The sequence below is a fragment of the Podospora bellae-mahoneyi genome, chromosome 2 (genome assembly GCF_035222275.1).
Source record: "Podospora bellae-mahoneyi strain CBS 112042 chromosome 2, whole genome shotgun sequence".
Taxonomy (NCBI): domain Eukaryota; kingdom Fungi; phylum Ascomycota; class Sordariomycetes; order Sordariales; family Podosporaceae; genus Podospora; species Podospora bellae-mahoneyi.
In genome coordinates this window covers 75,329-87,955 of record NC_085881.1, presented here as the reverse complement: position 1 = coordinate 87,955, position 12,627 = coordinate 75,329, and the positions used below count along the sequence as shown (strand labels likewise).

At 50.4% G+C, this 12,627-nt stretch overlaps 6 protein-coding genes across 6 annotated transcripts; 3 read left to right on the top strand and 3 right to left on the bottom strand.

The window, feature by feature from the left end:
- Positions 1-1,461: 1,461 nt before the first annotated feature.
- QC761_000770 (uncharacterized protein) lies at positions 1,462-2,494 on the top strand (the record flags this gene model as incomplete). Its single annotated transcript, XM_062871864.1, has 2 exons — positions 1,462-2,063; positions 2,131-2,494. 2 exons carry the CDS (start codon positions 1,462-1,464, stop codon positions 2,432-2,434), a joined length of 906 nt encoding a protein of 301 aa, XP_062734170.1. The 3' UTR covers positions 2,435-2,494.
- A 78-nt stretch (positions 2,495-2,572) lies between these two features.
- QC761_000760 (uncharacterized protein) lies at positions 2,573-3,088 on the bottom strand (the record flags this gene model as incomplete). Its single annotated transcript, XM_062871863.1, has 1 exon — positions 2,573-3,088. One exon carries the CDS (start codon positions 3,086-3,088, stop codon positions 2,573-2,575), a length of 516 nt encoding a protein of 171 aa, XP_062734169.1.
- Positions 3,089-3,428: 340 nt separating this feature from the next.
- Positions 3,429-4,987, bottom strand: QC761_000755 (uncharacterized protein; the record flags this gene model as incomplete). The annotated part of the gene is made up of 2 exons (XM_062871862.1): positions 3,429-4,265; positions 4,334-4,987. The coding sequence occupies 2 exons, from the start codon at positions 4,985-4,987 to the stop codon at positions 3,429-3,431; spliced, it is 1,491 nt and encodes a 496-aa protein (XP_062734168.1).
- Positions 4,988-5,983: 996 nt separating this feature from the next.
- Positions 5,984-7,282, bottom strand: QC761_000750 (uncharacterized protein; the record flags this gene model as incomplete). The annotated part of the gene is made up of 1 exon (XM_062871858.1): positions 5,984-7,282. The coding sequence occupies one exon, from the start codon at positions 7,280-7,282 to the stop codon at positions 5,984-5,986; it is 1,299 nt and encodes a 432-aa protein (XP_062734167.1).
- A 2,573-nt stretch (positions 7,283-9,855) lies between these two features.
- Positions 9,856-10,459, top strand: QC761_000740 (uncharacterized protein; the record flags this gene model as incomplete). Its single annotated transcript, XM_062871857.1, has 2 exons — positions 9,856-10,015; positions 10,089-10,459. The coding sequence occupies 2 exons, from the start codon at positions 9,856-9,858 to the stop codon at positions 10,457-10,459; spliced, it is 531 nt and encodes a 176-aa protein (XP_062734166.1).
- A 479-nt stretch (positions 10,460-10,938) lies between these two features.
- QC761_000730 (uncharacterized protein) lies at positions 10,939-12,029 on the top strand (the record flags this gene model as incomplete). The annotated part of the gene is made up of 2 exons (XM_062871856.1): positions 10,939-11,613; positions 11,670-12,029. The coding sequence occupies exons 1-2, from the start codon at positions 11,593-11,595 to the stop codon at positions 12,027-12,029; spliced, it is 381 nt and encodes a 126-aa protein (XP_062734165.1). The 5' UTR covers positions 10,939-11,592.
- Between the last annotated feature and the right edge of the window lie 598 nt (positions 12,030-12,627).

Genomic DNA, 12,627 nt, shown 5'->3' with positions numbered 1-12,627 from the left:
ATGCCATCCAGGCCGTCTTGGATCCCGAGACTTGGCAACAATTCTGGGACACCTGTGGCAAGACGGGCGGACTCGGATTTGCATCGTTTAACGCCGTGACTGGAGAGCAGATCGAGCATCACTTGGTCCCACCGACACTAGTATCGTGACAGGGAGAGGCAAAACGATTGGGATTTCCAGGGGGGACATGCGAAGAATATTTGCCCAAGGTTGCGAGGACAACATTGAGTGGGGCAAGCATATGACGGGCTATGAAGTCACTGAAGACGGGGTACAAGCCATTTTTGCGGATGGGACTAGGTCTGTCGAAGGCCCCTTGTTGGTTGGCGGAGAAGGGATTTACTCCAAGGTTGCCAAGCAACTTTCAGAAGGGAAGCTGAAGGTCTATGACACAGGCGCGAGGGGGACTCACGGGCAGGCGCCGAGCGCATCCTTCAAAGGCCTCGGCGAGGGAGTCTTTCGGTTGCTGGACGATACACACCCAGAAGGGTCTGTTTTCGTCATTACGAACGTCCGCCCCTGAAGAGATGGATGATCCAAGCGTCTCTTTCGGCTGGACCATGGGTGGTCACCCCGGCGTGATTCGGGCTCCAAATGATGACTACACCATCGTGGGCAGGACGGCAGCAGACATCGCCAAATCTCTGACACAGAAGTGGCACCCTCGCTTTAGACCGCTATTCAAAGACATGAACGAGTCTGAGGCCGCATTTTGGAAGATCACCTGTTCAACACCCTCAGGTGTTCCTGACTGGCTAAACCAACCACGCGTCACCGTCATTGGTGACTCTGTTCATTCCATGACTCCAGCTGGTGGCATCGGCGCCAACACTGCTGTAAGAGACTCTGCACTAATTGGTCGTCTCTTGCGTGAAGCTGGCGGATACAAGGCAGGGGTCACAGAGCGTTACGAAAAGGAGATGAGGATCTATGCCAGCGAAGCGGTTCGTGAGAGTTATTCAACTGCGGTGAAACAGTTTGGCATTGTTATTGATGAGGAGACCAGTTTGACGGTCTAGGCATCTAGTTTGAGTACCTATATGATTCGAATACAGCCTCTACTTTGAAAAAAAGCTGGCAGCAACGTGGACACACAGCAGAGAAGGCGCAGAGCTTGGCATTTGATGACAAGCTGTCTTCGGCGCCGTCAGTGTGACAGTGATCTGCTGTGACATGTGATTGAACTTCATACTCAGAACAAACATCAAGGCCTTGTCTCGCATCGGTTCACTTTGACTGTCTGTCTCTCTTGGACGTTCTTCCCTAAGGTACTAAGGTAGGGTTGGTACCTCATTCAAGCTCGCCCGCCAATGCATTGTTGACCCACTCTGACGTGCGGTTTAGCCTAAAATTGTGGGAGGGCTTTTGCGCCACCTCCAGCAGTAAAATCTTCTTGCTCTTGCGCATAGACAGTACTCGATAAATACTCTTATCAGCTATACGATAGCCATCAACCCAAAGATGGCGAGGCGTCACGATGATCAAGAGCTGAACACTGCCGTCCCGACTGACTTCAATCGGATTTATGTTGGTAGTTTGGACTATTTTGCCAAACCGGCAGATGTGGAGGAATTGCTCGTCGGGGCCAACCTCAACAGCTTTCAGAAAATCCATATATCGATCGATCCTATCAGTGGTCGAAACCGAGGGTACTGTTTCGTCGTCTTCCCATCACACCAAGAGGCTGCCTACGCTTTGGAGGCGCTTGCGGGCCAATCAATCCTCGGGAGGGTCGTCAAGCTGGGCCCCTGTGTACCCAAGGGACATGGGAGATCATCGCGTGGAGACCAGAGCTCCGTTGAATTTCGACCTGTGTTCCAGAGATGGGGTGATTGGAAAGGTGCCGACGGCGCCTCAGAACAGAAGGATGGGGTGAGATTTCGGGGTTGGAATTCCCCAAGAGAGCAAACAGAAGACCAGCAAGGGCCGTATGCTGCCCTGAATCGTCTGCAAAGTTACTCCAACAAGGACAGCACCCGCATCCGCATCGATGGCCTCGACAAAATGATTGACCAGGAGCACAACGACGCTGAGATTCGCAGCTTTTTTTCGGGCTTCGACGTGTAAGTCCGTGCTCCCAAGCATGTCATCTTCAAACATGTCCAGATGGATTGACACCGCACGTTTTAGCGTCGCCATCGGCAAGCGCGTGGTTCCATACTCGCTCCGATCTATGCCTGGGAATCACCATCACTGTTATGTTGACCTTGGCTCCCGCAAGGAAGTTGACCGTGCTGTCAAGGAGCTGAGCGGCACCGCAATGAATGGAATGGTCGTTCGTCTCTCCATAGCTCGAGATGGCAGAAGCCCTAACCAGCACGGCCAAAGCCAGTCATCTGGAGGGGTTAGCCAGATTGGCCACAAGGCGAGAGAGGTACACGGCGGTGGAAGAGATTACATGCAGAAAAGCAGCTGGCGGAGGGCAGATGCTTGAAATGCTTGCGTTAGTTTGTCTGCCACTCAAGCAACAGCATCAATTATTGCCTTTGAAAAATGATCAGAAGCTAGGTACATCTTGTCCTGGAATACTGCTTCAATGGCGAATAAGCAGTCACGGTAAGCCCCAACACCATCACTCCAGTTTTCTCCACCAAAGCGTACCCTCAACCGTAGCGTCTGCGTTCACAGGTGCGCTGAGTCTCAAGAATGTGCCCCCGTTTTGGCCATTGTGCTTCACCACCCTGTCATTCCGTTTTTGAGTCCCACCTACCCATGCGGGCATGTTTGTGACATGAAGCGGGCCATGCAGGACAGCTTCGGACTCTTTGGTGGACGGAACCTCTGGATTAATCGACAAGGTGCCAGCATATGCAAGCGTAGTTTTGGCGACAACGGCCCACGCGTCGTCAAGATCTGTGGTATTTCGAGGGGACCAGACCATGTTTGCTCCGTCGTCGGGAAGGTTGGAGACATTGAACGATGTCATGTGCGCGGACATGTAGCCGCTGCTTGTGTATATGAGCAGACCAGTGAAGGCATACGGGCTTTGGGCAGTTGGTATCTCAACGCTGTCGTTGGCTCTGTTTCTGGTGATATTGAGCAGCTCATAACTTCCCGCCAGCGCCGAAAGGATAGCTTGGGGTTTCATGTTTCAAGAGGTAGCGATTGGGCTAGGTACTTTACATTGGATGAACTTGAAGAGGGACAGTTGGCTGGGAGAGCAGGCGAAGTCGCCTTTTAAGCCTGTTGGCTTCCAACGTGTCTTACCTAGGTTTACGTGCTGACACACGATACGGCTAGGTGTAACTGTTTTCGGTCAGCGATGTGCAGGATTCGGGGCGTTGGGCTGATGTCAGGGCAGGTTCAAACTGTACATAAGGTACTCAGACGGAGTAAATGCATTTTACAGACTCTCACGATGAGAAACTAAGCAAAGTAGGTAGCTACTATTACTCCATACACTAATAAGGTAGAGAAAGAATTTCTGACTACAAAAGATGGCCTCCGTCAATGAGCGCACGAAGGTCAGGCTGCACTCCTAGCTTGTCGACGGATGGATTAGAGGTGGGTGTTCCATCAATCTTGATCAGGTCCCGGAGTACAAGTGCATCCAACTTTGTCCCGCGGTTGGCACTGATCATCCCCTGAACGCTGAGGGCTGCGCCGGCAATGATGGGAGCGGCTCCCGATGTGCCGTCAAAGGGCAAGTAGGTGTCGATATCGTCGGCCGAACCCGCAACTGAGGCGGTGAGAATGTTTTCGCCCCAGGCATGCACATCGATGCGTGCCCCGTAATTGGACTCGAGTACTCTGGTCCGAGGTATCGTCGACGTCGCTGCGCCAACCATGATGGCGCCCGAATCGCGGAACTCGGGACTACTCGGGTTGAGAATAGACGCTGGGGTTGCGCTGCCAATGCGAAGGATTGGAGCATCCAGGTCTTGCTGACCGTTGCCAGCTGGCTCAATGACCGTAATTCCCAGGGAAGTTGCAAGGGAGATGGCGTCGAACACGGCATCGATGATTTCGACGGGAAACATGTTGCCGTTGGCATCGGGAACCTGGATTTCAAGCAATATCGCATCTCCAAAGCCAAGAGCATCGACGGCATCCAGGATGGCCTCGGGATAATTCTCAAAAGGGCCGCCGCCGACAACACGCGTCACCCCGACAACATGCCCCTGAGCTCCAGGGATGATGCCCACGCCGCCAATGTTGTTGTCCACCATGAGCATTTCACCGAGAACGGCTGTTCCGTGCCGGTAATTGGATTGATATCTGTCTTTGACATTCAACCCGGCTAGAAGTGTGATATTAGCATCCACCTGTCAACATCGTGTCTGTTAGTAAGAGCGTGACAAGCTACCAAGGGAGATGGATAGATGTAGCGTACCAAATCCTCATGATCCAGCTTCCAACCCCTCTCAATGTCGATGATGGTAGTGTTGGCTCCATCGCCACCGGGGAATCCCCATGCGTATGGCGCGTTGATACCCTCCCCTGCTGGCGTCATATAGCCCTGGCTTGGAAATAGGGGGTCATTGCTGGGGTCCACGGCGGGAAGGATGCCGCCACCGAGTGGATGGCAGCTTGCTATCTCTTGGTAGCCAGAGAGCGTAGCCAGAAGGTCATGGAGAGTTTGGTTGTCCTCGCTCTCGGGTTTCGGAAAAAGAACTTGATACCAAGTGCTGAAATCTGTTGGGACGTAGTCTGGGTTAAGGACAGTCGCTCTCTCGACCAACTGAGTAATTCTCTTTGGTGACACGGTGGTGATAAGAGGATGAACGGTGAATTCTACCTCTCTTTTGCTCAGCCGAGAGTCTCTTTGAGCGTTTCGAATCAATTGTTCGACGGACTTGATGCCGCCCAGAGAGCGCGAGGAGACCGCAGCTGCTCTATCAATCTTGACGGCAATCGACGATCCGGGAATAATCGAATTTCCTGGTGACACTGTTCGGCTGGAAGGGGTGGATAACGCGCGAGTAGTTGAGAGAGAAACAGCGCCTAGAAACCAGCAAAGGGCGAGTTGGAATCTGAATTGAAGCATGTTGGAGTAAGGTGTACCTGTGAACTTTTCAGCAGCTGCATGGTAATTCTAGTTCTTGTCTCTAACAGATACATATAGTTGCCTACCTCCCTTGCCTACCTATCTGCCAGGTTTATGCTCACCGACACCATCAACAGTCATGGGTATTGCTGTGCCTGATTCCTTTGCAGTACTGCCAAGTACTTGCTTTTATAATCATCGTATTTAAATTACGGGGTCGTCTGTGTGGTATCGCACAAGCAACTTGGAAAACCTCAGGCCAGAGACGTAGCTCCTGATACCTCATACCTTATGGCAACTACGCACTTTGGTGTCCTCTGTTATCTTTCACCGCTCCTTCTCGGTCAATGACAAGATTGCTTTTCCATGGAATTGTTCTGGTAGATATGACCACAAGGGCTGACAACTCAGTCCTCAACTTGGCAAAGGTCCAATGATGGGAATTCAAGACCTACACCTTGCACGCCTTGCTGATGCCAAGAGCAATGCATATGCAATACGGTTTCCGAGACTTCCGGTCAGCATCTAGAGTCTGAGATGATGATCTACCTAATTGAAGGAGATCATGTGTAGAGTGGCGAAGTAGCTATACCTTTTTTGCATGGCTAATGGCGAAGGATCAAAGGATTTCAATAGTTGGGGACACTGCAAGCCTCTGACAAAGCAGGGGCCATGAGCGCCTAGATGTGCACTGACTGTGATGGTCGCAGGTTGTCGAATGACTTGGCTAGAACTGCGGCACAGTTTTGCTTTGAACTTTGCCGTAAGGAGGAGTCCCAGAATATGGTAGCGAGTAAAGATATCAAGAGGCCTCGGAATTGGAAGCTGACCCAGCAGAAGCCAAATATACGTTCATGTTTCAGGATGTCCAATATAATGTATGAGCGGGTCCTCAGCACCATGAGTTCAAGGCAGACATGGTATGAGGCAGTTTCAAGCCAGTGCAGGATGAAGAGCCAAACTGTTTTGAGGCTGTGAAAACTAAAATAATTGACATCAAGGAGCGGCCAGCAAACCGCACGTGTCTCCAGTCATGTACTTTTTGACACTCATCTGAATATCCATCAACTCATCCTCCTTGAACCAACCTGATCGGGGCTCATGACTGAGGGGGCCGTACAGCATCCATGCACTCAAGGGCCTCAGAGTCGCATGCCTAGCCTTGTCATCGGCAAGGCTAACATTGCCACCAGTCCTCAGCAACGCCTCCTTGTACCCGGCCGGGGGACCTGTTGTGACCTGCTTCCCTAGATTGCCAGCCGCGACGTATGCAGGGAAATCCCCTTGACCTTGGTAGTTCCGCATCACAAATGGGGCTCTTGCGTATCCCACTGGTGCAAATTCGAGGTCAAGAACGGGATAGGAGATGCCATCAAGTGTCAACATGTCGCCTTTTTGACGCGCGAAAGCCTGGCCGTTCTCGTTCCAGAAAAAGAAGCCCGTGATCCATCCAGAGAGAAATACTGGCGGTGATCCGCACACTTTGCCCGCTTTTCCTGTCACAATTTGGTTCCAAAACTCTTGCGTGGCGGGTGAATCGGGTTGTTCGAAGCTTGTGACAAATCTCGAAAGAATAGGACGGAGTCTGGCCTTGTATTCTTCGGGCTCCGGGCCAAAGTCAGGCAGACGATCGAGCTTTGCTAGGATCTTCTGCCAGTCTGAAAGCTCGCCGAGCAACGTAACCGATGGTAGACCACAGACAGGTTTTCCAATGTATTTGAAGTAGGCTTTGGTCAGACCCATCATTAGGATATTGGCCGTCATAACGTCGCTCTCGGTTGTTGTTGAGAAGTTGGGCATAATCCAGTCCATCAACCAATCGGTTTTGACTCTCGCTTGAATTTCTGTTCTGAAACGGCTTAAAATGCGGTACCATGTGAGATCCTCGACGAGAATCTCCCGTTGTCCTTGGTGATTGACGAATAGCTCTCGAACTTCCTCGGCATGAGATGTCATATAAAAGTTCATCTGCACCAAAATGGTGAACCAGACCTCTTCGGGACGCACGACCAGGTGCAAATGCTCACCCCACGCCTGTATTGCGCCGCGAATGAAAGAGTCACCAGAAGGATACAGCCCGGCATCATTGGATATGTTGGTGGTCGTGTGTGAGCTCAGAATCACCTTGACGGTGTTGTTGACGCTCCAAAGTTCATTGGGGGCGGATTCACGAAAGTAGGCGTCTTCTGTTGTTGCCAAGATCGGATACTGGCTTGTGTAGGGCTTTGGTTCTCCCCCTGGAAGTATAACGACGGCTGAGGCCGTGGCCATCAGCCAGAATCCCACAAACAGCATCTTGTTGAGCTTCAAGGTGTTTTCAGGCTGTTTTTGTCTCTTGGAGAAATGTGGTTTCTATGAAAGGGAATGCTGCACACTATTAAAGAGCTAACAACTTGACTTGTCAGCGTGAAGGATTCGTCTTGGGAGCTTCCTATCCCATTTTCGATGTGCTCGTGTACGCCTGGTCAGCAAATAACCGGCTCCTACACTGTGACAGTATCATCCAACGCTCTTCTGCTGGTCTCATCTCTTCCGACTCTATGTAATGATACCCCATAACAACGGGCGAGAAACCGAGGTTAACTTGCCATTGGTCCGCTCAACGACAAGCTGCTCACGGATAAACAGCATCTCGGCATAACTGCAGCGGCTAAAGAAGATGGGATATATACAAGGGCTAACCCCGCGTTGGGCCAAGATCCTTTGAGTCTTTATCAGGAAATACGGAGCTTCATTTCAACACCAAAAACAAGTATGACAAGCTTACCAAGGCCTGCACTGCAAACCCTGTTTCTCTCTTTTTTTTTTTAAAAAAAAAAACACTATGACCGTTTCACTACGTGGTGATTGCTATGGTTCATCGTTCTCACAGGTTATTTGGACCCTGACATCCTGTACCCATTAGACAAGCCGTTAATACAATATTACGTAGTGCAACGACATGTTGAAGACTTCTAAGCGGTTGGAGCATCTTCACCTGCTGTCATCCATGGCAGACAACTTCTTGGTACCATTACTTGATACTGCTATGTGATTTGTAGTAGAGCAATGGGTGGAGAATAACCCAGTGCTTCAGTATGGTCGTGAACTGGTGCACTTCCAGCCTTTCGCATCGTTGTACATTGAGTTTGAGGCTAATAATGGTCTCGACTCCCTTCAAGCCAACGTATTTCGTTGCAACGAAGAATCTCTTTTCGTGATCTCTTTAGTGTTTTCATGCTTCATCTGCGAATCAAGCTGCTACAATTTTCGTATCGCACGATTCGCACCCTCCACCATTCTCGCTTATTCAATGGAATGGAATCATGTAGGCGACCAGCAGCTTTTGGGACAGACCACTCATAGCTATCAAGCAGCTTATAGCAGCTATTTGTACGGAAGAAAATTTGCTTAGTGGTTTTCTGACCCCTTAAAGGTTCTGAGACCTTGGTACAAATACATCGATGCCAGGGGGTCATGACCTATTTTCCAAGCCTCTTAAGAGGCATGCTATGGAAAGAGTCCCACGTTGTAAAGAAATGCAAGTCAATATACCTGGAACAGCATCTGCAACTATACTCTGTAATATAACTAAATGCTCTTGAATGGTCGTTAACTGTGACGGCATACGGCAGAGAGCACGGGACAGGGTTAGGGGTGCAGGGAGCAGAGGGAGCAGGAAGAAGGCTGCGACCAATAGGAGAGCAGGGAGGCTGTGGCCAATGGGAGAGCAGGAGGAAGGCACAGGCCAGGGCAAGGATATTTTGGAGAGCAAGACGGACCACACACAAACCTTCCTTTCCTTTTTCCTTCTTTATCTTACGATTACATTAGCTACAGGAGTACAGTACTGACCTTGACCTATTGGCACCCCAGCTTATTGACATAAACGGGCCTCGAAAGGTACTTACTATCTTTCGAAAGATAGTTAGGAGGCTTATTTTCTATTTAGGTAGAAATGTGTAAGTCGACAGCTATTGCATATGGGATGACAACTTTAAGGAAATCAAGGAAATAGAAAAGTGGGGGATAGGTCCTCTGTAGAAAGAAAACACGAAGGATGGGTGGAAAAATATAATCACAATAAAATCGTACCTGTAATGTCATTTGGATAGGGGGTTTCGAAGCAAGGTAGACCCCGCCTCCCAACACCCCGTTCTGACTTTCATAGATATATAGGCTGTTGGTCTTATGGAGATAATGTTTGTGCCTTCTTCTATGTGTGGATCACAATCAGAGCTTGTTGAAAATACTGTATTGTCGAACACCTACATACTCTCCAGCCTGAAGTAGAAATGTGGAGGTAGTTAGCGACGAACTCGGGGGAGTCCATTCATAACGTAGATTCGAGAAAGCCCATCTTGCCACTAGTTTACAGAAATTTGGTGATTACCTATCAACTGCCGAAACTCGTTTTCATTGTGAACTCTGTTATGAAGGGTTGCATGGAGTATTTTGCCTTCAAGGTCAGCCTAATGTATTTCCAAGAATGGAGCAGCAGGAATGCTCTGTCACGATAGGTGGAAGCATCTATGCTCGACTATACTCCCCTATAACCAGAGGCATGAAAAGAAAAATGCCACCAATACTCTCTCATGATTCCGTTGCTCATCTTTGCGGTAGATACTCAGCCCAGCATTGCGGTTGGCAGGCGCCATGGTGAGTACCGGCATATCCAGCCCCAAACATATCACGACAACCCTGTTTCTTACGGTTCACTGTTACCAAAACAGATAAAAGGGGATATCGCATTCTGAATGCTGATGTATTGACTGCCATCGACACTTTCAACTATCAGTTTCAACACCATCATCATCGTCTCGACAGCTGTTGCATGCGCTCTGGCGGCCGTCGTGACGGCATATACTGACATCCGCCACAGGCGATTCATGGTCAAGAATATTGATCCTATCGTTTATCCTGGGCAGTACCGTTCTCATATGCACTCATTCTTTGGATCCGATGCTGTGACCAAAAACCTGCCCACCACGGCCGACCGTGAGAAAGGCTGTGCCTCTGGAGAGAACCCCAACGATTTGTCAGTGTATTGTAAGTTTTCTTATTCTGCTTGTTCTTCATGCGTCAGGCGGCTAAGGCGAAACCAAAATCATCAACATTGAAGGGATTCCAACCCTTTACTATGTACGGGGACCAACCGACTCTGTGGAGGTAAATCCGGGCATGTTCAGCACATACTATGAAAACATCGACAAGGCCGAGATTCCATATTCACAAGACCTTTTTGCCATTGCAGGAAATGCAACAGCGAGAAGCCAGAGTGATGTGAACGAGGGCACCACTGGTCTGACATGGTGGTGTGAAAATGGGCCTGAGGACAGACAGAACCGTAACCGAGCTCTCATGCCTCGCGTGACGTGCAGCGGCAATATCCAAGTCATTCTTCGGTTTCCGGATTGCGTCCAGACAAGCAACATCAAGAACTATGCCTACACCGCAGCGAACGGTGGCCGTTGTCCCTCAGGTATGAAATGAATTCCGCAGCTCCGGTTCTCTCTTCGATACAATGTTCGCAGCCTGCTTCCCAAAGGTTGGTCCGGCACTCCACCTCTGTAGTTGGCTTGCGGCGAAGTTGGCGAAAGGTACTGCTTTCATGGGGATTTCATCAATGGGTGGTCTGATGACTCTCAGAAAAATCTGCTGAAGGCCACGAACCGCAACCAGTGGATGAGAGTTGACGGCGCTAGGGGGGAAGGGAAAGCCGGGACAACATGTGGGCCAAAAGATCGGGAGCCGGCAAAGGGAACAAGTGACTATCTTACAAGTGTCGACATGATGAAGATGCACTAGACAGCATATCAATAGTGTAGAGTTTCATCAAGGCTTGGTCTTGCCTTGATCCCCTCGCGCCTTCCACTCGCTCCCAAGTTCGCTGCAACACTACTAATCGCCTAACTGTGTTTAGACAGCTGAACTTTTGGATCAGTTGCTCGTTTGTGCATCTTGCAGGCTTGCAGCAGCCTCAGCACTACAGCGCGCTTAAATCCCAAATCAGACGAGTCAGGTGTGTGGACACTGGCGGGAATCGATCGATCGTGATGTGTCGCTCCCTTCTCCACTCGCCCTGCCAAGGAGAGGCCACTCACAAGTGTCGGTCAGAGACACCACAACAGCCACGTCACGATGCCACTCGATATGGGCCCGCGCTAATCGCCAACCGCCCTGCCAAGGCTGTCCACGTTAGCAGACTCGGCAGACTCTGGAAGTCTGGGCCCCGTTATCACAACGGGGAACGGTCTTTTGGGCTCCAAAGTAGATCCCAAGTGTGTTCGTGTTTGGGGTTGGGCTCTGGCTGATTTTCTTGTACAAACTTCATTGGGTACACGGCGACGGCACTCCATCCTTGGCGCGTGGGCCCAGTCATCTGCAACGTCTATGGATGTCAGCACATTGGTGCATGCCGTGTTGGAGACTTTGGGCAGGAAGCGGGTTTCGCTTTTGCATCGTGGAGATTCTCGGTGGGTATCAGGAGACCTGCTCAAGAGTGCAAGATGGTTGTTAAATAGAGAGCAGTTGTTCATGGACGACTGACCTCTTTTTCCTCCCAGACACAATCACATCTTCACTCATCAACCTTTTCCCACCCACCACCGCTTACCAGCATCAACATGATTGACGCCCAGGAACTTGTAGGTCTCCCCTGGCTCGAACCGCATGCGCAAATGAAAGACTGACATTGTCCAAGCGTCGCCGTTGGTCGGACAAGACCGAAGCCGTCTTCACCTCTGCGGACCTCAGCAACTACGTCGAAATCCCCGCCCGCAACTATGAGCGCACATTCGACTTTCAGGGCTGCAAGTCCATCGTCTTTCTCAAGGGCGAGCGCACCGGTACCGAAGAGGATGTGATCCTCATGTCCCAGGGCACCGGCCGCATGGTCCTTCCTGCCGGTGTGCAAGTTCTCGTCACCGACGGCTACACCAAGTGCAGCTCTAATCCTACCAACGCCGCTCGTTCTGGCTCCACCGTCACCTCTTCCACCCCTAAGCCTCTCGTGGGTAAGGATGACGGTTGGACTGTTGTTGCCCAAGCCGATGGTTACTAGAGCCGGCGCATCAACATGACCTCCCGGGATGCACGCAGCGCCCCCTTTCTTTCTCAACCAGCCTCTGGTTCACTGAGCTTCACCTCAGGAGTCCATCGGTCACTCTTTTTCGATTCTGTGCGGCTTTTAGCGGTCCGCGGTTCTTTGGGATACATTTGCGATTTTTGGGCTTGGGTACCTACTTTGTGAGGACAGCATTGGGATTACATTTGGGATATTGGATATCAGCATCACCAGCATCAGCATTTCTGCATCATGAGCATGACCATCGATAGAGAATACAACTGTTTTGACTTTTTTCATTTGACACTGCCAGACTGTGTACTGACTCCGATTGACTTGGATGTCGGCTATATCACGATATCCGTATTAACCGGGGCATCTTCCACTGGCGGCTATTCGCCTTGACCTCCAGAATTCCTACTGGGAATTCTATCTGGGACAGAGTAAAATTCGAAACTCTCGGCGTTGTCAGTGCTCAGTTTGCCAAGTGATTATGCCCAAGCGAACACCGTAGCAAGATACCGGGTAAACAGTTTGATATCTTCTCCATCTCATCTGAATAGAACCGACCAGCGGGACAAGTCAAGAAACGAAA